We start from the raw sequence: 25,357 nt of genomic DNA, 5'->3' as shown, positions 1-25,357 counted from the left end.
TGCACTCCCCCAAATTGCTGGAGTCCTTACACAAGTAATTTGAATTTCAATATTTGCATGTCTGATGTGTGAAGCATTCCCAGCCTCCCCCTGAGTCTCCCCAGGCCACGGTGAAGGCATTGTGTGAATCTGTACCAGAGATAAGCTCCTTCCTTCCTCTCAGCGCAGGACATGGAAACAATTTGTTTCGTGCCACCTTCTGTTTCTACATTTCTTAGGTAATTTGTTTGAGGGCTTGAAGTTATCTCTGGCAAACAATTTATCTTGGCAATATTATTTAATTGTGGTGGAAATGGGTTCCAAATCATGAGGACTTGCAGAAGAACCAAAGTCCTGGGGATGTTTTTAGTGTAACACCAGCTCTTGTGTATAGAAACAAATCTAAGAGCTGCTCCACGTGTTCAGCAAAAATATGGGGAGGAAAATACTCAACTGATTAGCTTTTAAGATCAGGAGGAAATCAGGAATCTGTGACCAATGTGAGGTGCTAAAACACAAAGAAAAAGCAAGCTGCATTTAAGAATTTCTGGTTAGCATAAATTTAAACTTCTGTATAAGGTCTTAGGCATCTGCAATATTGCTGAAAAAAGATGTCACACTACCTAGCTTTTTTGTAACTCCTGGATAATTCTGGTATCTCAGCCAGCCTGAGATAAAAAGCACAAGAATGGTAGTTTTCTCAAGGGTTAAACTCACTGTAATTGAATAAAAAATAAGAGAATATTATTTTGTTTTCATTTTTATTCCTGCATAAATATTAGTTACATTAAGGAAAACACCAAGGGAGAACGCAATTTTAGAAAACAATCAGATCTTATGATTTTGTGTCTATAAATATTTACATAATTACATTTGAATAGCTGAGACATTGGTATAGACAAATTTCCTTTCGTATGTGCAACCAGCTGTTGGGAAATAGAAGAAAATATGCAAAATCAAGCTTTTCAGAAGCCCCCAATATTTCAGCTCAGAAGAGGAGACAAACAGGCACGTGAGCAGCTGTATTTTATTCCATTATCAGCACACAGCACCCTTGTGCACTGGCTGCCCGTGTCCCACTAGATGGTGGTCATGCTACAAGAAAAAAAGGATGCAGGAGCGTGCCCGAGTTGCCATCGTTTCTGTTTGTCATCCTTCAGCGTTTTTGTTTTAAAAATATCCGCAGCTCACACACTGCAAGGTTTTTCCCTGTACTTTTTGAGCCACTGGGTCTGTATTAATACACAGTGGGAAATCCTGAGTTGGTGTCATATAATATTTCCCTATCAAACAATTTAACTATTGATGTTTAGGCACAGTGAACAACTGCTGAACATGCTCTTGAATTAGGTGCCAAATCACATTCCTGATGTTCTCAGAAGTGAAATCATAGAATCACAGATGGTTTGGGTGGGAAGGGACCTCAAAGCTCATCCCATTCCTCCCCCTGCCATTGGCAGGGACAGCTCCCACTGTCCCAGGCTGCTCCAAGCCCCGACCAGCCTGGCCTTGGGCACTGCCAGGGATAAGTACAAATCAATGAGGGACTGTAATGGAATTTGACCACAAAAATATGTGTTGACATAAAGCACAAATTCTTCATGAAAGAACTGAGTACACACTGCCTCTGTGCCCGGTTCTTGCAGGGGCAGGGTGATGTCCGCACCTGGGGACATCAGGGACCTGGAGCTGCTGCAGAGAGCCCAGAGGAGGCTCCAGGCTGATCAGAGGATGGAGCAGCTCTGCTGGAGGAAAGGCTGGCAGAGCTGGGAATATTCACCTGGAAAAGTGAAACTTCAAGGTGACCTCATAGCAGCCTCACAGCACCTGAAGGGAGCCCACAGGAAAGATGGAATTGGGACTGTTTATAAGAGCCTGGAGTGACGGGACCAGAGGGAATGGCCTCAAACTGACAGAGTACGTTTGGATTAGAATTAGGAGGAAATTCTCCCACGTGAGGCCAGGGCGCACAGACCGCCCAGCTTAGCTGCGGCTGCCCCATCCCTGGAATTGCCCACGCCGGGTCGGACCACGGCGCAACCAGGGACAGCGGGCGGTGTCCCTGCCGGTGGCAGGGGTGGAACGGGAGGATCGCCGCCCTCCGCGCCCGCTCCATGAAGGCGCTGCGGGTGTCCCTGCGGTGGCAGGAGTGGGACGGGACGGGAGGATCTCTGCCCTCCGTGCCGGTCCAGGAGGGCGCTGCGGGTGCTCCCAGCCCCAGCCCCTGCCCTGCCTTCCGTGCCCGGCTCCAGCCCCAGCCCTGCCCTCCACGCCCGCTCCATGAGGGCGCTGCAGGTGTTGCTGCCGGTGGCAGGGGTGGGACGGGAGGATCGCTGCCCTCCGTGCCCACTCCATGAAGGCGCCGCAGGTGAGCCCAGCCCCAGCCCTGCCCTCCGCGCCCGCTCCATGAAGGCGCTGCGGGTGTCCCTGCGGGGGCAGGGGTAGGACGGGACGGGAGGATCTCTGCCCTCCGTGCCCGCTCCATGAGGGCGCTGCGGGTGTGCCAGTGCCTGTGCCCGTGCCCTGCCCTCTGTGCCCGCTCCATGAGGGCGCTGCGGGTGTGCCAGTGCCTGTGCCCGTGCCCTGCCCTCCGTGCCCGCTCCATGAGGGCGCTGCGGATGTGCCCAGCTCCAGCCCCATTCCCAGCCCTGCCCTCCCCTCAGGGCCGCGCCAAGGACGCCCCGCCCGCCGCGCTTGCGCGGAGCCGCGCGCGCGTCCCTTCCGCCTCCCGCGGAAGCGCCGCCCCCGCCGCTTCCGGGATCCTGCGGCTCCTGGGGAGCCTCGGGAGCCGCGGGCGCGGTGGCGGCGGGCGCGGAGCTCCAGCGGCCGGGGCCCGGCCCCAGCGCCCCACCGCGCCAGGGCAGCCGCGCCGCCACCGCCGCTGCTGCCGCTGCTGCTGAGGTAAATCCGCTGGCGGTCCCTCGGCGGGTCCCCGCGGCAGGGAGCGCGGTGGCCCCGGGAAGGGCGAGCGGGGAAGGTGATTGGGGCTGAGGTGCCTCAGGCCGGCTGAGCGCTGTGGGCGCACTTCGTGGGGTGTTTCTGTATCTCCCGTCGCTTTCCGCGTTATTTACACGCCTAAAAACTTAAAAATTCTCCCCCGGCCGCTGTGGGCAGGAGCGCCGGTGCGGAGGCCGAAGGGCAGCGGGCGCCTCCCGTGTCTGCCCGGCTCCTTCCCGGCCGTGCCCTGCCGCCTGCTCCGGGAGTTCCCCTCATTTCTGTGCTTCTCTTTTTCCTCATTTCCAGGCGCTTGTAGGAAGTGGGAATGCACGTAGCTCTCAAACGAGAGGGTGGGTTCGTGCGGCACGGCGCGAGTGTGATCTGTGCCGTGGAAAAAAAGGGATTGGGAAATCACTGGCTATTTTTCGAACACATATAAATAATATATGTTCCTTTTCCGGGTTAAGTAAAGGTGGTCCGTCCGCCTTGGACAAATCCGGTCAATTGGTCCAAATCAGGTGGTAATTGACGCGTTATGAATTAAAAGTCTGTACTTTTTTTACTGAGTATCCACTGGTGTGATGGTATCGGGATGCAGAATTACAGTGATGTAAGTGTTTGCTTTGCTGGAGACATAATTAGGTTGAAGTCGCCGTGACTGTTCACATTAACAGACTTAAATTAGCTCTTTTGAAGTGAATGCTCTCTGGCTTTGAAAATTTGCAGATAAAAAGGAGCCGTAGTGGTTCATTAGGAGATGGAACTGATGTGAAATTTCAGTGGTTTGAGATTAGAGTTAAATAGCTGAGATCTCTTTGTGGCTGAAAGGAATTGGTAATACTTTTATCTCTCTAAATACTCTATCTCCCTTCTTGGTTTTCCTTTAGCATGGGATATTTTGTATCATACAGATCTGATGATTTCTTTTTTATGCCTTTTATGAGGGTGGAGAGCTTTTAAAGAAAGTGAATAGATGGAATTTTGCAGTGGTTGAATGGCTGAACATGAAGAATATAGTGGAAATATGAAATGAGGAGCAATTCAGCATGAGGAACAATTGAAACAAAGGCTTGAGCACTCCTCTAATGAATATTGGAAGTTGCTAGTGAGAATAGTTTGACCAATAGCATTATTTTTTGAACCTGGGAAGAAGAATCACATGGACATGGATGTGGATATAATAGCTAAGATAAAAATGTGCTTGCCAGGTTGGTATCACAGAGCAATCACTGTGTGTGATACCTGAGCTCTCTTCAGTGGAGTGTGAGGGCAGAGCATGCCCAGATGAATGAAAAAATTAGAAATAAAAAATTACTCTCTCAAGTAGGATGTGATCCATTGCTGTTGGCAAAGAGGCAAAACTTTCAGGTGTCACACGCCAGTGTTGACATTGGTGTGAGCCTGCGGCCCTGTGGGGTCTGATCTGAATTTGAGCTGTGGCCCTGATCCAGAAGAGGCAGAAATCAAAGCCCAGCCACAGATTGTGTTTGTGTCCTTCTCAGGTGAAGGTTGTTTCGTCCAGGAGCCTTTTGTCCTTGCTGCTGTGCCCAGGGAGCTCTTGCTGCATCAGATAGTGTTCTTTGCTGGGCAGCAAAGTCAGGGTAATGTATTTTCTTTGACTTTCACATCTCGGGGCGAAAGATCTGTTATTGAAAAAGATATCCTGTTGAACATCTCTGGTATTACTTCGTGCTTTTATTAAAGTGTTTTGGTATCATAAATCTATTCCATGTCTGATAGCAAAGCTTTGTAAAACTTTGTGTAAACATGTGTCCGGAATACATGCATCAGGGTGTTTTCTTGCTTTTTTATTAACTTCTTTTGCTGTGGATTCTCATATCTGTGTTTTGAGGATGTTTATAAAGATGCTACTGCCATAAATCATAGAAATGGTTTGGGTTGGAAGGGACCTTAAAGATCACCTTGTTCCCAGCCCCTCTGGGAACATCCTCAAATTAGATGGGATTGCTCAGAGCTCCATCCAGCCTGGCCTTGAACAATTCCAGGGATCCAGGGGCACCCACAGCTTCTCTGGGCACCTGTGCCAGGGCTGCCCACCCTCACAGGCAGCAACTCATTCTGTACATCTAGACTAAATTTCTTCTCTTTCAGTTTAAAAAAAGACATCAGTAATTAGATGATCAACTTCCCAATACTTATGCTGAAGTATTTCTGTCTACTTTTATTCTGAGGAGATTTAGAAGCAGCACATCCCCTTTTCACAGCTGGAAAGGAGCAATTCCAGTGTTTCATGATGGGCTGGCTTAAGGAGAATTGTATTAAATATGTGCTTGGTGAATATTCTCTTCAATGTGTGCACACAAATAATCTCCCATTAATTCTGTGTTCAGAATTAATGTGTGCCTGCAGGAGAGCAGAGATGGACCAGCACAAGGAAAAGGCTGCAAGGCATAAATGGGAAATCCAAGAGATAAACACTTATTATATTGTAGAACAACAACAGCAGGGTTTTGGAGAGATGGTGAGCTGTGCCCCTGAGCATGGATTTGGGATAAGTTGATGGTAACACTGCAGGGTTGTGTCGTGGATCTCCATCACAAGTATTCCAGCTGCTCTCTCCAGAGCTGTGTGCTGTGTTAAGGACATCCCAGGTTCCCAAATTGCTGAGAAGGTGGCTGCTAGACCAGTTCCTGGAAAAGAATTGAAACAGCCACAGCTGACTTTTTAAATGCCTTTACAGCTTAGCTTACCTGGATCTGTAATGAAAGGAGGTGATTCTGCATGAGACCTGGCTCTGTGCAGACATTATCTGATAGATATTTATCTGTCCAAATTGCCCATGGGTGCAGGAGGAGCTTTGCCTGCTTGGTTTGCTTCAAAGTCCCAAGTTCCTGGAGTTAATGTTTGTGCTGTAACCTCTTAGGGAGATCACAGGGCTGTAAGTTTGATTTGCTTCCAGGTGGGATTTAAACCCATTGTATTTAAGTGCTGCAGGATTATTATTCTAATGTGTTGGTGTCTGTACAACTATGGAGAGAAATCAGAAATGTTGAAATAAAGGCTTTTTCTTTATTCTGTTACCACTGAAATGGGAGGAATCTTAGGAGCTGTCCATTGTGTAGCTTGAAGGAAAAGGCAACCAAAAAATTTCTGCTTTGACAGCTTTTAGCCTGTATATAAATTCTTACTTGTTCAAAAAAATTACAGAGAAATAAGCTTTTCTTTCTTCCTACAATGTTTTTCTGTTCATCCTCAAAAAATAGCAGAGAAAAGGACTGTTCCTAACCCTGAAGTGCCTGTTTTTATAAATTTAATTACCAATCCAGGGACCTTATGATACAATTAGTTGTGTTGTGTCATTTGTCTTCCTAATGCCCTTTGCAACCTTGTCCCACTAAACCCAATGATCTTACAAGGCCATCTTGGTGATCATGAGTTTATAGCATAACTTCTTCAAAAGTTGTGTGTGGATTTTTATTCCATGAGTACATCTGCATTTTAGACCTGAGTTTCAGTACCAGTGAGGTGCAGATCAGATGAGAATTTCAAATAACACCTAAGAGTGGAACAGGGTTGGGTCAGGTTTGATATAACCACGTGTGCAAACATAACATTGGGCATGAAACACTGAATAATTGGGTGTTATCTTCTCATGCTAAATAAAGATTTGTACAAGGTCAAATTAAAAACTGTTGCTTGATGTGTTAGAGGTTGAAGTGTAATGCTTTGCCCTTTTGTACTCTAAGAGTAAATTTGGTTAAGACAGGCACTGAAGCAAATAAATGAAGAATAGAGGGAAGCTGTGAGCATCTCAGTGGGGATGCTGAGCTCTTCATAGAGGGAGAGCTTCCAAACATTGATCCCCTTCCCTCACAGGGACCCAGGTGTGGGCAGATCCCATGGGAATGCCTGAATCCATTATCCCTGCAAAGCTGAGCTGAGGGGACACTTGCACACAAACCAGGAGCTGCTGAGGCTGTGACAAACACAGATTTGCCCAGGACTGCAGGTGGGGTTAGGGGCTGAGTGAACAAATCACATCCCTGTCTCGGCAGTGAGCTCTCCAGGAGCTGGTGAGGCTGTGACAAACACAGATTTGCCCAGGATTGCAGGTGGGGTTAGGGGCTGAGTGAACAAATCACATCCCTGTCTCGGCAGTGAGCTCTCCAGGAGCTGGGGAGGCCGTGACAAACACAGATTTGCCCAGGACTGCAGTTGGGATTCGGCAGTGAGCTCTCCAGGAGCTGGGGAGGCTGTGACAAACACAGATTTGCCCAGGATTGCAGTTGGGGTTAGGGGCTGAGTGAACAAATCACGTCCCTGTCTCGGCAGTGAGCTCTCCAGGAGCTGGGGAGGCTGTGACAAACACAGATTAGCCCAGGATTGGAGTTGGGATTTGGGGCTGAGTGAGCAAATCACGTCCCTGTCTCGGCAGTGAGCTCTCCAGGAGCTGGGGAGGCTGTGACAAACACAGATTAGCCCAGGATTGCAGGTGGGATTTGGGGCTGAGTGAACAAATCACGTCCCTGTCTCGGCAGTGAGCTCTCCAGCAGCAGCGGATGGCTGGGAGCTGAATGTGTCACCTGCAGGGCTGAGGGTGTCACTGCCATCCCCAGCTCCCCACGGGTGGGTGGCACTGCACATTAATGGCAACACTCAGCCTGTCTGCTCCTGTCTCTGCTCAGCTGCCACCAGATGCCACCTCAGTGACAACTTAATGGCTGTGCATTTCACAATATTGTGAAGTTTAAGGGAAGTCTAAAAGCTTATTTGTACAGCAAAGCACAAAGCAGTCGCAGCTTCCTGCAGTGGTACAGGAGAGAAGGGGGTGGTTTTAAACTAAAAGAGGGTCAGCTGGGGTTTGATAGCAGAAGTTTTTCTCACTGAGGGTGGTGAAGCTCTGTCAGGAATATTCAAACTCAGGTGCTTGGGGGTTTGGAACAACCTGGGATAGTGGGAGATGTCCCTACCCATGGTAGGTGGTGGCACCAGGTGACATTTAAAGGTCCCTTCCAACCCAATCTGTTCAATAATTCTGATATGTTCATAACAAACATTTGCATTACTGTCTGGTCTTGCAGTAGAATGTTTGGGTTTATTTAACTATATAAGAGACTTCTCCTTTTCAATTCCCCTTGAGCTGGGAACTTTTGAAAATGGATACTGAAGAACTCCACAGTAATGTTGTGTTTGGAGTATCTGATTCTTACAAGCTGCTTTCAGAAGCTTTTCAAGAAAGTGACTTTGTATTTGCTGTGGCTCTGAAATGTCAATCCTTATGTTACTTTCAAAATATATTAAATTAACTTTGCAAAGAAGAGTGATTTCAATGTCTCAAAATTTACTTCAAATAAATAGAAAATAAAACCAATGAATAAGAAAACCCAAGGTGCTTCTTTAGGCAGCTTTAACCAGACAGCAATTCAGGCCCACACCTCCTGTTCTCTTCCCCAAATAGCAATGAAATGCAAGGTTCTGTGCTGCAATCCTGCTCCAAGTGCCAGGTGGTGATTTCCAAAAGTCAGCCAAAAATATCAAGGTTTCAAGTACCTGATTTCTAAATAAAACACAATCTTTTTCATTGTGGCTACATGCAGCAAGTTTCAGAGTGCTACTACTGATGTCTATTATTCTATTATTATTCTGTATATTTTTCTGTTCTATTATTGATGTCTGTTATTATTTGTATTTAACAGTATTTTCCTGGTGCAGCTTTGCTAATCAGTTTGTTGGTGATGTCTTTGCAGATTCCATCAGACATGACTATGTGAATGACCAGGGATAAGCCAAAGGCAGGACAGGATGTCAGAATAACATACAAAACATTTTTGAGGTATTTATTTTGTTTTGGATTTCTTTTATTGTGCTAAAATATTTTTGTTGTCTTTAAGATATTTAAGCAAAATGAATGCAGGAATTCTGTGCCATTCCATATTAAAAACATTTCTTAAAAGTTTTAGAAGCCCTTTTTTGATGAAGTAATAACTGATTTGCATGGTTATCTTCGTGTTTCAACTGCTAATTACGTATTTTTATGACACTTAAATTTTCTTGACCACAATGGTTGGTGTTGTCCCAAAGTGCTATTTGACTTAATAGGGACAGATTGTAGTTTTAATTCTGAACATTAAGAAAAATCAGGATAATTTGAACTGAGTGAAAAGAGGGCCATATTTAGGTTAAGTTAAGCTTAAATTACTTTTAAAGGAGATAAAGTTCATTCTTTCCTAAGGTAATTTTCTAGTGTTTGACATCTTCATCCTTGGCTTAGCAGCTGCATTCTGGTGAGAGAGAGGAATTTTGTCCAAAAAAAGCCCAATGTGTGAACAGAAAATACAATTTAACTCCAAGAAATTGTAATAGATGCAAGCAGCAGAGCTGGATTTCAGTTTGTTGTGTTCCACAAGCAGAGGATGTGTCCTTCAGACACCTCACAGTGTCCTGGGAGCTTCCCAGCTGTTTTTGCAGTTGCTCTCACATCTCTCTGCTGCATCTGCATGGATTTATTTTCATTTCTGGTTTCTTGGATTGCTCCTGCCTGGATTTCCTGGGCAGAATGTGTTATTCTGATTCCCGAATCAGAGAGTTTTTAAAGGGTTTTATTAAACAGCTTTATCAAACACCATCTCAGTGCCAGTGTCTTCATCTGGTAATGGTCACTTGGGCCATTCTAGAGGAACAAAGTGATCCCATATTCAATATCTTGGGATGGAAATTGAAATTGCTGTGCCATAATCCCTACAGTCATGTACAGGCTGCCATTAATAAGGGGGGAAAAGGGAGACCTCTGTGTGCCTGTGATAAATCAATAGAAATGCTCTCAGGTTTCTCTCAGACAAGGCCTTTAATAGCAGGAATCAATAGGATTTTTAGAACACAGTATACTTTTAAAGCAGCAGGATATTCTTGAGGCCTAATGATTAAGTTTTAATTTGTCTCCTGTTTGTTGGTAGCACTTCAGTTCTGCTATTCCATGTCTTTCCTTGGGAGAGATGTCTGGAAAATAATTCTGTTTTCATGAGAACTGTTGAGGCTTCATGTCTGGTTTTGGCTCCATGTTGGAAGGACAACAAAGGCCTAAAAGAGTTTCATGAAATTAAATGAATTAATGTGTTCTTTGAAAATCTGATTCATGTAATCTGTTGCCATGTTCATTTAACCAGAACCATTTGTTTCCCTTAAGGTTGGGCTGATCTGAGACCATTTGATAAGCTATCCAATAGATCTTGTGGTTTTTCCAAAACAATAACATTTTTTGTCAACAAATTTAGCTGCTTTCTGACTTGCTGCATTGTTTGTTGTGAGCAGTGTATTAGAGCAGCTTTATTTCCATCCTGGTTCCTTTGTACTCTTCCCTCACTTGCTGGAGCAGAATGAAAAGTCAACAGGCTGGTGCCATAATTTGCTGTTTTAAAAGAGACATGAGCTGTAATTTAATGACTTTGCCATTTTAGTTTGAGATAAAAGAGAGAAGTTGAGTTTTTGACAAAAGAGGAGGAGTGGTTTATGAGCACAGCATGATGGAAATGAAACCAGTCTAAAATCCCTTTGTCAGGCATTGAAGTTGCATGTTATTGGTGGGTTAACTCTGGCTGGACATCCACCAAAGCTGTTCTGTGTCTCTCTCAGAGAGGGGAGAGAAAAATATAAAAAAAAGCCTTGTGGGTCCAGGTAAGAGCAGGAGAGATCAGTCAGCAATTACCATCACAGGCTTGACCTGAGGAAATCAGCTTAATTTATTACCAATGACATTAGAGTACAATAATAAGAAATAAAGGCAAAGTAAGAAACAAACAAACAAAACTAATAACAAACAAAAAAACCACCAAAACCTTAAAAGCTGTGCCCCCTTCTTTCACATTCATCTTTCTGCACTCACAGAATCGCTCAGGTGTCGATCAAAAAAAATCCCAATTCTGTTTTGAACTTGAACATGCTTTATCTCCCAGAAACAAAACCCCAGAGCCAGCTGTGCTCTATTTCCTCATTAATAATGAATAACAGTGATGATGATGATGGTGGTGGTGCTGTGTTTGTCCCTGCAGGGCGAGGCCAGCAAACCATGCAGTCATCAGGGCACCGTTTCCGCGATGTCGAGCACCACCCGCTCCTGGCCGACAATGACAGCTACGACTCCTCCTCCTCCTCCTCGGAGGCTGACATGGCTGACAGGGTCTGGTTCATCAGGGATGGCTGTGGCATGGTCTGTGCCATCATGACCTGGCTCCTGGTGGTCTATGCAGACTTTGTAGTGACTTTTGTCATGTTGCTGCCTTCCAAAGACTTTTGGTACTCCGTGATCAACGGGGTTCTCTTTAACTGCTTGGCAGTGCTGGCTCTGTCATCACACCTGAGGACTATGCTGACTGATCCAGTAAGTATCCAAGAGTTCCTTGGCATTGGATTGTCCCCTCCATCTGCACAGAAGTTTGGAGAAGTCTTCTGCTGGGAAAAGTAGTGCTAGATTCAAAATCCTCGTGCTAGATTCAAAATCCTCGTGTTAGATTCAAAATCCTCGTGCTAGATTCAAAATCCTCGTGCTAGATTGAAAATCCTCGTGTCAGATTCAAAATCCTCATGCTAGATTGAAAATCCTCGTGTTAGATTCAAAATCCTCGTGCTAGAGTCAAAATCCTCGTGTTAGATTCAAAATCCTCGTGCTAGATTCAAAATCCTCGTGTTAGATTCAAAATCCTCATGCTAGATTGAAAATCCTCGTGCTAGATTGAAAATCCTCGTGTTAGATTCAAAATCCTCATGCTAGAGTCAAAATCCTCGTGCTAGATTCAAAATCCTCGTGCTAGATTGAAAATCCTCGTGTCAGATTCAAAATCCTCATGCTAGATTGAAAATCCTCGTGTTAGATTCAAAATCCTCATGCTAGAGTCAAAATCCTCGTGCTAGAGTCAAAATCCTCGTGCTAGATTCAAAATCCTCGTGTCAGATTCAAAACCCTCAAGGTTTTGATGATACCTGTGCTAATCATCAGGATGGTACCTCTACTTCTATTACTCTATTAATAAAACCATGGAACAGTCAATATAAAATTTATAAAAGTGTTAGACTCAAAAAAATCAGTAATATATTACTCCAGGTCCTGAAGTAGCTAGTAAAGTTTAGTCTTCTATGTCCTCATTTTTCTTACTGTTTTTTCATCTGATTTATTTTCAAAATTTGTGCCTTTATCCTTCTGCATCTCTTGAAATGCTCCCATGCTTCCCACGGAAGAACTTTTAGAGGTGGATGTGCTACAAAACCTCAGGCACACTTGGCATAATGGAAAAACCACTGTTCCCTGTGATTCCTGAATTTTTGTCCTTGGATATTTGGAAAGGGAAGGGAGAATTAAACTGGACACACATTGAAGCATTGTAGGTGTAAGAGGTCTTGAAAGTGCTCATTTCTTAGAACTTTTACTCCTCAAGATTTCAAGTGATTAAATGGTTGATTTTGTACTAAAATCTATTACTGTTTTTAAGGAATAAGTTTAGGAAAAACATCTGTTTTCTCCAGATTTTTGGAGAAAAATGGAGATTTTTCTCCAGTAGCAGTGTATAGAGAAACATTCAAAAACCCAGCAGGGTGTTGCAGTTAATGATTTTCTAGCTCTTTGATTTACTTCTGTCCACACCCAGTGATGGAATATCACAACTTGTACAAACTGTGACAGCTCAGAGAGTTAATGGTTTAAGGATTTATTGCTTATAAATATGAGCTGGTAAAGCTGGGTGTCTTTCTAGACCTGTGGTGTTTTTTATGATGCAAACTGAGATGAGTCACTGCTTTTTTCCTCCATTCCTTTCGTGCTGACTCCCAGAATGGAAGGCACAACTGTGTGATAGAAACTAAGATGAAAGGAATGAACTGCCTCAAAACTCAAGTGAATTAAATTTACACTTGTAACTCTAAAAAATAGATTTTTGCTGGCTGGCTGTGACTGTGAAAGATGGTTTTGAAATAGAGTGTATTTTTGTCAGCAGAATGCTTGAAAGCATGGTCTGAGGTTCTGATCCTTGTGGCAGGTGAACAGGGTGGTGTGAGATGTTTACACCAAATATTAACTGGGGTGAGAACGTTCAGATTGCAAAATCCAGCTCAGGAGTAGAACATGAGTGTTGAAGGAAGTCCCTGTGAGCACCTGGTCAGGTTTGGAGCACCACTCAGCCACAGAGCTCACCTGGGACAGGACCTGGGCTTGTCTTGGCCAACACAAACACAAATTTATTATTCCAGGCTATAGGTAACAAAAACTCCCCTGAGCAGAGAGGTGTTTGGCAGTGGAATCTGAGTTCCTGCTAGGTTCTTTATTCTGTCCCAGATGTTCTTATGGTGTCTGTGTCAAGTGCTGATGTTGCCAGGGTTTTTTTTTTTTTTTTTTGAATGAGAATTAATTCTAGAATGTTGCACTTGGCTCAGGCTGACCTGCAGAAGGCTCTCCCTGTGTGAAGGAAGTGCTGACCTGGAGCAGTGGTGCAGAAAATCCACTTGGCTGCCACATCCCAGTTTGTTTCACAATCACTTCCCCTCACAGATGAGGCTTTATCTCCATCAATGAGCAGGGTGACGTTGATGCTGAATTATTTTCTCCTTACTAATCCAAATTTAGATCCTGATCTCAGGATGCAGCTCTGTGGTAATCAGATCAGAGAACTAATCACTAAAAGTTAATTTCTTTTCCCAATCAATTATTTTTCGTTTGAATCAGTTCCTTCAACTCTTTACCACAAAGCTGCACAATAAAGAAGAGTAAAGGAGCCGTTGCTGGTCCTGGTAACAGTGGTCAAGCTAAAGATTTTAGGAAAGAAAATTACATTTCTCAAAAACTTGGGGCAGGTGGTTAAACCCTGGCTTCAGACAGTTGAAATAACATCTTTCAAGTAGTTGCTGATTTTTGTGGATGGCTTCACCCATTAATCAAATTCCACAAGAAATATTCAGGGTAACTCCTCAGCAAATGATGGGCAGTGTTTGTATCTGCAGGGTAAGATGTGTCTCCCTCTTCATTTCTGTGGGCTGGTGACAGGATATTCTATGAGAATTAAGCTAATACTTGGCCAGAGATGAGTCTTGCTGGAATAAAGCTGAATTTGAGGTCAAGCAGAGGTAATTTATTCATTTGGAATTGATTCTGGCTTGTAGCAGACTGGCTTTGAATAAATGAACTTATTTCAGCAATTTTCCTGAGGTTACTGGTATGAAGTCTATGAAATGTATTTTTAAATGCTCTCATGCCATTTAAGAAGCTTTTTCTCCTCTAATTGAAATGATTTCAGGGGGCTGTGCCCAAAGGAAATGCCACTAAAGAATACATGGATAATTTGCAGCTGAAACCAGGAGAAGTGATCTACAAATGTCCCAAGTGCTGTAGTATCAAACCTGAGCGTGCACACCACTGCAGGTATGCCAGACTTCCTTCCACACTTCTGCTTTTGGAGGCCTGGAATAACAATCCTGATATTTGTTCATTTTTTCCCTCACAAATTTCTTTTGGTATCCACTAAACTTTCAAATTCCTACATTGCAGTGTATTTTGTAAGTGTAAGGTACAAAAAATGACTGTGGATGAGGGGAGAGAAGTAAGGAACTCTAAGGTTTTATTACAATAACTGTGCTCTGGTGTCTTAAATAATTTAGATCAGTGAATATCTTTTCCTGTACATCATTGCAGTTATTTGTGCTGTGCTGTGGGTAATGCAGGGCAAAGAAAAGAATCTCAAATTTCTCAGGGAGCTGATTTAAGTGACTCCTGCAGTCTTAAATGAACAAAATTTAGAGTAGTTTAAAATCATTACTTTGTGTCATCTTTTCTTTGCAGCGCATTTGAAGTTATATGTGAATTGGCAGATTATTTTCCCAAAGTTGCATGAATAATGGGTTAAATGCACTTCCACTTAGTGAAAATCCATTTGAATAAGGACAGAAATGATGATCATTTGAACTAAACACGCTACGGAGGAGATAGTAAATGTATATTTTTAATTCCCAGTCTTTGGAGTGTTCAGGCACTGTGGAAATGCTTTTGTAGTGTTTATTGTGTGCCAGTTGAAAATAGCTGTGCCTGCATAATCAGGGCTTACATAAAGATGCAAATGCTTCTGGTGGCTCTCTAGGTGTGGGGAGTGATGTGTGTTGAATTGTGAGAAGTACTAAATCGAAATCTCTGCCTTAGTGCCTGTCAAAAGAACAGAGCAGAGTCTTGTCAGGACTCTGAGATGATTCTGGAGCTTTGTGGGTTCTAAATTAAAAACCTCATGTGTGTGTGTCAGTGCTCAGTGCTACGGCTGAGAAGCTGCTCCCATTTATAAATCCTCAGCCTTGGCACGGAGCTCCTGTTCCTCTCTCAGCTCTGAGTGGGATTTTGGATCTGGAGTGTGAAGGGAGAAGTTCCATGGATAAACAGGGGAGGATGGAATGCTCTCCAGTTGCTCTGTGTGTGCTTTAGGCTGGCTTTGCTCAGGTGCACATCCCTGGCTGTGCAGAGATGCTGCTGCTGCTGCTTTGTCAGCTCAGGAGGGCTCCCTGGAGGATGCCTGGGGGTGGAGGCAGCACAGCTGCTCCCAGAAAATCCCTGGGGATCCAGGAGAGCTCACATGGCCTGCCTCTGTGTCTGTGAGGGACAGCTGGGAGCCCTGCCAACATGGCCTGCATCTCATTTCCTCATCCCATATTCAGGTTGAGACCTTGCAGGTATCTGTGGAAAGCATTCCCCACATTTTGGTCCTGGTAGAATTTGCTAATTTGGAAGGAGCCCTAAGTGAAGACATCATCTGTTGAAATACTCCAGCTCTTTTTCTGTCTTATGTACCAGAGATCCTGGAGCTCAAATGCCTCCTTTAGAGCAAGAATTTGAGCAGCATTTATTTTTAAAGAAGAGCAAGAATTGATAATGTCTGTGATAAAGCTGATATTTTCAAAGGGTTTTTTTCCCCAAGCACCTGTTTGGGGTTCCAGCTTTGTCTGTCTTAGGCATTGTTTTAATCCTTGATCAAATATTTTACCTAAGGGTAAAGGAGTGATTTTGGGGCTTGCTCAGTGCATCCCTGGCTCCACACAATATCTGAAAGAGAAAGGCAGAGCTAATTTGGAAGGAGCCCTAAGTGAAGACATCATCTGTTGAAATACTCCAGCTCCTTTTCTGTCATATGTATCAGAGATCCTGGAGCTCAAATGCCTCCTTTAGAGCAAGAATTTGAGCAGCATTTATTTTTAAAGCAGAGCAAGAATGGATAATGTCTGTGATAAAGGAAATACCTGATCTTTTCAGAGGTTTTTTTTTTTCCCAAGCACCTGTTTGGGCATTGTTTTAATCCTCTAATCCTTGATCAAATATTTTACTTAAGGGTAAAGGAGGCATTTTGGGGCTTGCTCAGTGCATCCCTGGCTCCACAGAATATCTAAAAGAGAAATCCAGAGCCTGAAGGTGTTGTGAGGCTGCTGTCATGTTTTTCTCAGCAGTTGGATTTCTGGTTTAATTGTCTTTGTTTCTGTTAGTTTGATTCTTTGCCTTCAATTTATCACTGCAGGAGTTTACCCAATAGAAAAAGGGTTTGTTTGATTATGCTGCCAATTTTTTTTGTTGGTTTGCAAACTCATTCCAAGGACATTAAAAGGATGATCTAGTCCCAAGTATTTAAAGTGGCAATTTGCTGATAGAAGAGGCTTGAAAATGGAAATTGAAGTTGGTTGCTGTTGGGAAATACTTACACTCAGAAAGCCACAGTGCATGTTTTCAGTAGTAAATTATTAACAGAAGAGACTCTTAGGATGTAGTTACGAAAATTGTTGTGCAACACTGCAACAGAAGTTCTTTTAAGGCAGAAAAATAGTTTCATAATACACATTAGTGATGGGGAAAAGAGCAAGAACCTTTTATTTGCAGCTAAGCATCTGTGAAATCAAGTGATGCAATTGAAGTGATGTTTTAGTGAGCAGTTAACATTTTCAGCCGTATCCTGAGTGAAAGGGATTTCATTTTCACTGAAGGAGCACAGCTGTCATCATTTCTGCCTGCTCTGAGTGTTTGTGTGTGGGGAACTCTGAATAAAGTCACTGAGATGTTTCCACCAGGCTCCCAGGGAATATCTGTTACCCACACCCATTTCTCCTGAGTCTTTAGCTGTGTCTTTCTGAATGTTATCTGTGCCATTCAGAGCTGTAATTGCACCTGCCTGAGTTCATGGAGAGACTTTCCTCCATGCGCAGGTGATGTTCTCTTTGCTTCTCTCTTGTGACAACCCTGGGTGCAGCTGGAGGAGGGATTTCCCCAAACTCCTGCTGCATAAAAAGGAATAAAATACAAGGGATGAGGTAGGAAGAAGGCAGAAGCACTGCTGGAAGCATTGCTGTGAGATTGTTTGGGGGAGATCAGGCATGAAGGCAGGGTTCCAGATATCTGAGCTCTTGTGAGAGCTCTGTGTGGGCTTGTGGGAAATTCTGAATGAGCAGAATGGAGTCCTGCCCACCTCACATCCTCCAGCCTTCAGCTTGATTGAGCCTGGGTAGGTTTTACTCAGCACTTCACATTAATGTTGCTTTTTAGAGTGCTGGCATGGATTCTGTGGCACATCAGGAGCCTTGTCTGGTTGTGGCACTTGGGGAAATGAGAGGCTGAACTTGCAGGCAGCAAGGAAAGACTTTGGAGGAGCGTCCTGAGTGTCTCTTCCTGTGTGAAACCCCCTTTTCCTGCACCAGGGAGTGGTCGTAGTGTTTATCTGCTGTTGGGATTTTCACTTGTATTTAAAAAATCTTTTGTAGCAGAGGATGAATCCTTTAATATCCACAAAACAAAAAGCAGGGGGAATGTGGTGCTGGGTTTTGATAGCCCAGAGCAAAGGCAGCTTCACTTGGGATTCTGCCCCATAACCTGCACATGGTGTGTTCTGCCTCGTGCTGAATTACTTTAGAATCATACAAAAGTGACAACTTAACAATTACTTTCTGCCTCAGAGCACTGATTTCCCCCACACCTCCCTGTTTGTTTTGTCTCTCCAGTGACAGTCACCCAGCTTTGCTTTGTGCTTTGTCACTGCAGCACTTGTAGATACCACACCTAAATCAGCCTGTGTCAAAAACAAAGAGATTTTAATAACAGTGCCTGCATTTTTTAGGCTTATTTGGCTTGGTGACTGCTGAAGTGAAAATGTTTAATATTCTGTGGGAAAATCTGGAGCACTGAGTGTGTGGCTGTCTTAAGTACAAAGCTGGGAAAATGGAATATCAGCATTGCTCAAGCTATTGATTTATGAAGAGCTACAACAGATGTTGCAGCTGTTTCATTTTTGGTGTGTAATTATTCACATTTGGCTGCAGAACTGAGCCCTCTGCTGCTGTATGGCAGATGTAAAATGGAGTTATTGGAGTATTTATTTGGAGTTATTGGAGCATTTATTTGGAGTTATTGGAGTATTTATTTGGAGTTATTGGAGTATTTATTTGGAGTTATTGGAGTATTTATTTGGAGTTATTGGAGTATTTATTTGGAGTTATTGGAGTATTTATTTGACTTCTGTGGACATAGCCTTGACCCCAAACTGGGCAGGAACAAGAGAACCAGCAGAGAACAAGAGTGTTCAAGAACTCATGGACAAGTAGCTACTTGATAAGTGCTGGTTATAATTTCAATATTTGTGTTTTCTCTTGAGGAAGTGAGGTTTGATACTCTAAGCTGTGCTTTAGTTGAGATTTTGATTGCATAAGTTTAGAATTTTATGGCCAGTTGAGGTCTCAAAGAGTGACAGTTTCTCCCTTGAAGATGTGAATTTCTTGGGTTTCTTCATATCCACAAACAAAATTTACAACTTGAAACCCTTTAAAAGTGAAATATTTATCTAAAATACTTCTCCAGAAGGGAAATGTCTTATAATACTGAATGAGAGAGTCTTATTAATACTGAATTCAGCTATCTGAGCTGCAGGTGTCTGAAGTTCTGGATTTGTTTTATTCTGAGGAGTATTTTATGTACACAGTCCATTTTGGAGCACCCAAAAGCTGAGTTGTGAGAATGAACAAGCAGTTTCTTTAAAGAAATGCAAATAAAATTCCTGTCTGCAGTTTGTCAAGAAATATTTTAGCATATCATGCTGTGACCACTGGCTGCCCTTGGTTCTACATTTCAAATACAATTTCTACAATTTCAAATACAATTTCTACAATTTCAAATACAATTTCTCAGCAGAAGCCTCTTGTCCTTTTTTCCAGTATTTGCAAGCGATGCATCCGAAAGATGGATCACCACTGCCCCTGGGTGAACAATTGTGTGGGGGAGAAAAATCAGAGATTTTTTGTTCTGTTTACGGTAAGTGAGCAGCAGCAGCAGCTTGATTTTAGTCTGAATTTCCCTTGGTTATAACAATTTAGGTTGTGCTTGGTGAGTAATGGCTTTAGGACATGATTGTCTTGATAAATTGTGTGGGTTTGTTCTTTCTGTGCAAGGGATTTCTACCCACATTCATTTTAGTTTTGTGCTGTTGTTTCAAAGTTGCTTCTTCAAAGTTTTGCTGTGTTTTATGCAGTGGCAGTGAGTGAAATGATGCTGTCTCTTGTTTGCAGATGTACATAGCCCTAATTTCAGCTCATGCTCTTGTACTCTGTGGATTTCAGTTCTTCTCCTGTGTCCGAGGGCAGTGGACTGGTGAGCAAATAAATACTTAATTTTCATTATCATAGTCTAGTAGATATTAGGGAAAAGTCATAGCATTCCTATTTTAGTCCCGTCTTTCAGTGATATCCTTAAAACATTTCAGATCTGTTTATCCATCACTTTCCTTTTCCTTTCTGGTTTTTCCTCTCCCTTTCCTTCAGTCATTCTCTGTAAGGGCTGTGGCTGTCAGGGGCATTCTCAGTGCCTTTACTCACAGTAGTAATTTACTGCCTCTGTAGTGGGAAGGAAACTGAGCTGGTCCTCAATCACCTCAGCACAAAATCACCTAAACCTGGGCTCTGTGTGCCCCACCTCAGTTCTGGGAATGGCACCTGAAATTTAAACAGATTTCTCCCTCTTTCCGTTACTGGAGCTCCTGCAGAAAGGAAATTCCCTAAACTATCCCAGTTTTTTTAATTTAGGCTTCTAGCTTGTATTTCTTAATGTTCCAATGTGCCAGAGCTCATTTTGGTCTTGTGCTTTTGGTATATGAAGCAACAGGGAAATCCATGTGATTTTTATTTTTTTCTGAGTATTTCATTAAATGGATGGAATCTTAGAACTTTGTTTTACTTGAAAGATTCACCTTCTGTACACTATCCCTGTTTAAATATATTTGAGTTAATCAGGTGATCAGAGGCTCTCCAGAGATGTGTGAGGCAGAACTTGATTACTTTGTGTGGAGAATTAAAACAAAAAGAGTAATAAAGCAATGACAGCCAAGTGGAACATCTGTATTAGCAGTCAGGGCTGAGGTGGGGATGGTTTTACAGCCTCTGTCTTGCAGAAAGCTCCAAGCTGCTTCTGTCCTGTGCAGTTCTGAGTTCTTCACTCCCCTCATGTGCAACCATTTATTTGATAGCCTTGAAATCCTGAGGCAGGATTGCAGAAATAGTTACCATGTGCTTTATAGGAAGCCAGAAGTGTTACTACCATAAAATTCTTTATTTTCTTGATCAGCAAATAAAGCTGCTGCAAAATCAGAAGTTTGTTTTAAATGTGAAATATTATTTCAAGTGTCAGACATGTAGGACATGCTCTATAATTTACTGTTGGTTGTTTTGTAACTACAATATTTCATTTTCACAGAGTGCAGTGACTTCTCCCCACCTGTAACTGTGATCCTGATGATCTTCTTGTGCCTTGAGGGTTTTCTGTTTCTCACTTTCACTGCAGTCATGTTTGGCACCCAAATCCACTCAATATGCAATGATGAAACGGTAAAAACCTTGACTTTTTTTATTCTGTAACATTTATTCTGGGAAGATGTGATTAGGTGGGGTTTTATTTGCATGAGGAGAGGCTCTTATTTCAGAGAAAGCTGCAAAACGTCAATCATTCATCATTTTTATTTTCTGCACTTGGGGGAAGACTGGAATGCTTTACTGGGGGTTGCTTTCTAACAGAAGTTCTTGCACTATTTGCTTTTTGACATTTTGTAATTTGGTTTAAAAATGACAAAGAATGCAAAGCTTCTGAGTTGAGGTTTGACTTTCCCTTCTCAGCTGGTAGAAATTCCTGCTGGGTGCCATGGGAAGTGTCTGCTTTTCTCAGGTTTACACTGAAAAATCATTCTCTCATCTCTTTGTGATACATTTTATCAGAGGATAAAACAGTTTGGGCCTTTGGCTCCTGTATCCTTAGATCTGCAGTGTCACACCTGGAGAGAATAATTGCTTGGAAACACAAGGGAATTGAATCCTGTGACTGTTCAATATTTTCTCATGTTTACAAGTGTATTTCTGTACTGAGGAGTAAGTGCAAAACAACTGGTAAATATTGAGCCTTCATTAGTGGGAAGCACAAAAAATGACCATCAAAATAATGCATTGAGAGAGTAATCCTGCCTGCAGTAATTGTGGAGCAGGAGCCTTATTGTCTGCTTTCATCAACTGGGTAAACAACTTGTAGTGTAGGATATTGCACGTGGATCCATCAGCTTTTCTGGGATTTCTGTCTTTTAGCTTGAGGGGGAAAGAGATAGAGATATCAACCTTCTTGTACATATTTTATGTTCTAAATCTTCTTCCCTGTATCCACAGGGCTAAAACACTTTCTAACTTCTCCCTTAATAATTAATAAACAACAGTAAGAAACTAATCAGCTGAGGCACAATGAAACAGCACAATAAAAATGCAAGCCCGGTTTTTACGACCAGGTTTTATATTAGATTAAACTAAACCTTGGACGTGCCTGCCTGTGTTTGTTTGCAGGAGATTGAGAGACTGAAGAGTGAAAAGCCGACGTGGGAGCGCAGGCTGCGCTGGGAAGGGATGAAATCTGTGTTTGGGGGCCAGCCCTCCCTGCTGTGGATCAACCCCTTCGCAGGATTTCGCATCAGGAGGCTTCTGCTGCGAGGGAAGAAAGGAGGACCCGAGTTTTCTGTTTGAAGATGTTGGAACTTGCAAGAATCCTATATAGTATTTATTTTGGGGCCAGAGAAGGCTGTCTACATATAATCTGTGACCAGGTGAAACTGATATCAGACATTTGCTTGTAGCAAGCAGAGTTTTCTACGTTTGTCACAGACATCTCATTAATTCTGAGACAGGAACTGGATCTGCCATGATCTTCACAGCAGGATAAGCACGTGGTCACACTAAAGAAGCCAAATGTTGTCATGCTACTGTAATTTATTTTCTGAGATTACTTCCCCATTTTTTTGTTTTAAACCCTTTTTATTTGATAAATGTCTGGGGAATTAATTACCTGTGTGTTTTTATAATGAGTCTAAGTCCTTGGATGCCGTTGTCAATCATTAGGAGGAGCCTTCTGGTGGGAGTTGATCTCCAGTGAGACACAGCCTTCCTTGTCAGTCCAGATTTCAGGGAATTGTGCTTTGTTCAGTTCTCCTTTCTCTTTCAGCAGAGCTGTCCCTGTGTGTCCCACACATTGCTCACATGCAGGTGCTGCCCAGGATGGTGCCCAGCACTGTCACACCCTGCCCAGGCTCCCTAAAGCATGCCCTGTGTTTGGCAGTGCCCGTCCCATCTGGCATTTAGGGAAAGGCTGGATTTTCACTGCCTGGGGGCCAAATCCTGCCCTGGGATGTGCATTTCCAGTTCCACCTGCTTTGATTGCAGAGGAGCTCAGGTGTGCACTGTGCAGGGATGAGTGGGACCAGTGCCCTGCAGTGTGAGGTGACACTGAGTGACAAACTGGGGCTCATTCACTGCAAACACTTTGTCCTCGTAGGGTCTTGCTCTGCCCCTTTTTTACTGTACAGACCCTTTATAGAGGGAAAGCTGTTCATGATCCCTTGGACAAAGACAGCAGAGAAAGAGGCAACTTCCCTCCTTTCTCAAGTACAGCACATCTTAAATGTAGAAACATCTGCAATATTCTTTTGAATTTAACCATTTCCAACCAAAACTACTTTGAAGAAACGAGAGCAATATAGATCTAGAACTGCTTTATGTGGGCCTGACAAACAACAGTAGTGCTAAAAAATGTTCATAAATCTGCAAGTAATGAAATACAAGCTGCAAGTAATAAAAATCCAGCTAAAAGTTGATTCTTTAAAAATGACATTTAGACTATTTTTTGTATTATTGTTAACCTATAAATGACTGACCATATAAAGGATAAAGCAGGAGCCTTGATGCATAGCTTGAAATCGTGCCTAGAAAGTAAATAGCTCCCTGTTTTGGGACTTGCCTTAAAATTGTCCTGTTCTTGCTTTTGCTCAGCCAGTGGCACTGGTGACCTGTCCCACCTGCAGCAGCTCAGAGCTCTGCATTCCACCCTTTGTGCCCTGCAGGAGCTGTTTCCTTTCTCAGTGCCCTGCTGCTCCATCTCTCTGTGGCATCCTGGTCCCAGCTCCATCAGTTTCTGTTCCATGGCGTGGCTGAAGGCACTGAGGGATCCATTTCTTGGCTGTGCCCTGTGAACAAAACTGTGCAATACTTTGGGGTGTTTTCACTTTGCTTTTGGGGGAGGGTGGTGGTGTGGAATGCTGGAGCCTTCCTAGGTGGAAATCCACTGGAATTGCAGTCCTGTGAACAAAACTGAGGGGGAAGCTGGAGAGGTTCCACAGGATTCTGTGCAGGTTCAGTTGCACATCTTAAAGACTGGGGAGAAAAAAAAAGGTGTCTGGCTTTGTCCTGAGGCTCTTACTGTGTAAATTGTTCAATGGGAAAATCAGAAAATATCAAAATAGCACTCCAGGTGGTTGGACCCTGTGACTTGGCAAATGTGTGCGTGTGAAATCCGGTTTACTCGGCTTTTCAAATCCTTACCTTGTCTTTTTTTTTATGTAAAAAAAAATAAACTAATGAATTGAAGTCTTAGTTGATTAACTTCTCTGTATGTCAGGGTTTTTTTTACATATATTTAGATTGAAGCAGCTTCAGGGAAATAGTCTTGAATCCTTTGGTAATTAATTTGTATTTATATTAATTAACTGCTCCAAATTAAAGAGGTTCCTCTGCTTATTAAGAATTTTAAGCTACACTTTTTTAGCCCTTCTTGATCATTCCCTTTTCTTCATCCTCTGGTGTAGTTGCTTATTTTATTAAAGAACCATGGAAAGATTTACATGGGAAGGGATCTTAAAGCTCATCTTGTTCCCACCCATGTTGTCTGAGGTGAGTGGGAAAACATTTTCAGTCTGAAAACTCACCCCAGTATTCCAGCCTCTGCACTTCCAGGGAATTTGGGATAAATACTGGTTGGAGTCTCCAGATTTTCTGTGCAAATGTTGGATTTTCCCTCTGTTTCTGCAGCCTCTGGAGCAAAGAGATTTCTGAGCCTGGAGAGCAGCAGGTTGGGAGCGTCCACCCAAACAAGGGGGAGGAGGAACAAATGGCAGGAAAGGATGGGGAGACTCAAAACTGTTCACTTCCCCTTTGCAATAATTCTAAAAAACACTTTGAGATTTTTTCTGGGTCTGTATCACACTCTAATGTTTCTATGGAGAAAGGAGCTCCAAATCTGTGAACACAGACTTTGTGCCAGTGCTGCTGATATTTTGGAGCAGGTTAATGATTATGTTTGATTATGTTCATGTGTATTTTAAGGAAGAGTTTGTTCATTCTCTGAAGGGAACAGACATCCCAGCAGATGGATCCTGCCAATTTATCTCCTTTTTATTTTCTTGTTTAATTTCTAGTAGCAATGTCAGTGTTGTTCCAGACATCCTTTCTGAAGTCTTGGACTTAGCAAGAATTCATTTATGGATTTCTTTATGCCTGCCCTTGCAGAAATGATGAATTTCTATAATTGTTCTGCTTCTCCCTGTTGGCTTCAGGCCCAAGAGAAAGAAAATGGCTTAAGGGGTTTTGCAATACAGAAATTGGGCTGTAAAATGATTCTGGAATCTGTTAATAACGCTAACATGAAGTGCACCAGCATTGGTTCTGTATATTTATTATTTTTTTCTTCTGAACAGGGTTACAGGTCAATTTTAATTTTAATGTGGTTGGTGCTTCTTCATTGATGAGATTTGTTAAATTTTTATTCTCCTTCTTTCACTTAGTCATGGTTTTTTATGTTCTGAATGTATTTTAAATTTTTTTTCCTGCCTGTGTTCCAGTAGCACATCTGCTCCTGTCCTGCACTTCACTCTTGTCATCCCCAACCAGAGCCCTGGAAATTATCCAGCAGGCATCAAAGCAAGCACAGGCTGCTTTTTAATAACACGAACAAAACTCTGCACCTCCAAAATATTTCTGTAATTTCTCCTGGTTTTATAGTGCAGCATAAAAAGTTAATATTGGACCCACATTCAGTGTTAAAGATGCCAAATATTAGAATTGGCAAGGAAAGGAATAACTCAGAAATATTTCAATATTTTCTTGCCTGAGGTGCCCCATTCTGATAAGTAGCTGGCACCTGACAAGG

The 25,357-nt window shown here is 43.0% G+C and overlaps 1 protein-coding gene across 1 annotated transcript; it reads left to right on the top strand.

The window, feature by feature from the left end:
* Nucleotides 1-2,758: 2,758 nt before the first annotated feature.
* Nucleotides 2,759-23,805, top strand: ZDHHC7 (zinc finger DHHC-type palmitoyltransferase 7). Its single transcript, XM_058813466.1, has 8 exons — nt 2,759-2,880; nt 8,625-8,710; nt 10,923-11,251; nt 14,151-14,275; nt 19,075-19,171; nt 19,426-19,507; nt 20,606-20,736; nt 21,730-23,805. Exons 3-8 carry the CDS (start codon nt 10,940-10,942, stop codon nt 21,904-21,906), a joined length of 924 nt encoding a protein of 307 aa, XP_058669449.1. The 5' UTR covers nt 2,759-2,880; nt 8,625-8,710; nt 10,923-10,939; the 3' UTR covers nt 21,907-23,805.
* Nucleotides 23,806-25,357: the final 1,552 nt, after the last annotated feature.

The sequence above is a fragment of the Ammospiza caudacuta genome, chromosome 13 (genome assembly GCF_027887145.1).
Source record: "Ammospiza caudacuta isolate bAmmCau1 chromosome 13, bAmmCau1.pri, whole genome shotgun sequence".
Lineage (NCBI taxonomy): Eukaryota > Metazoa > Chordata > Aves > Passeriformes > Passerellidae > Ammospiza > Ammospiza caudacuta.
This window is presented reverse-complemented; position numbering and strand designations above follow the sequence as displayed.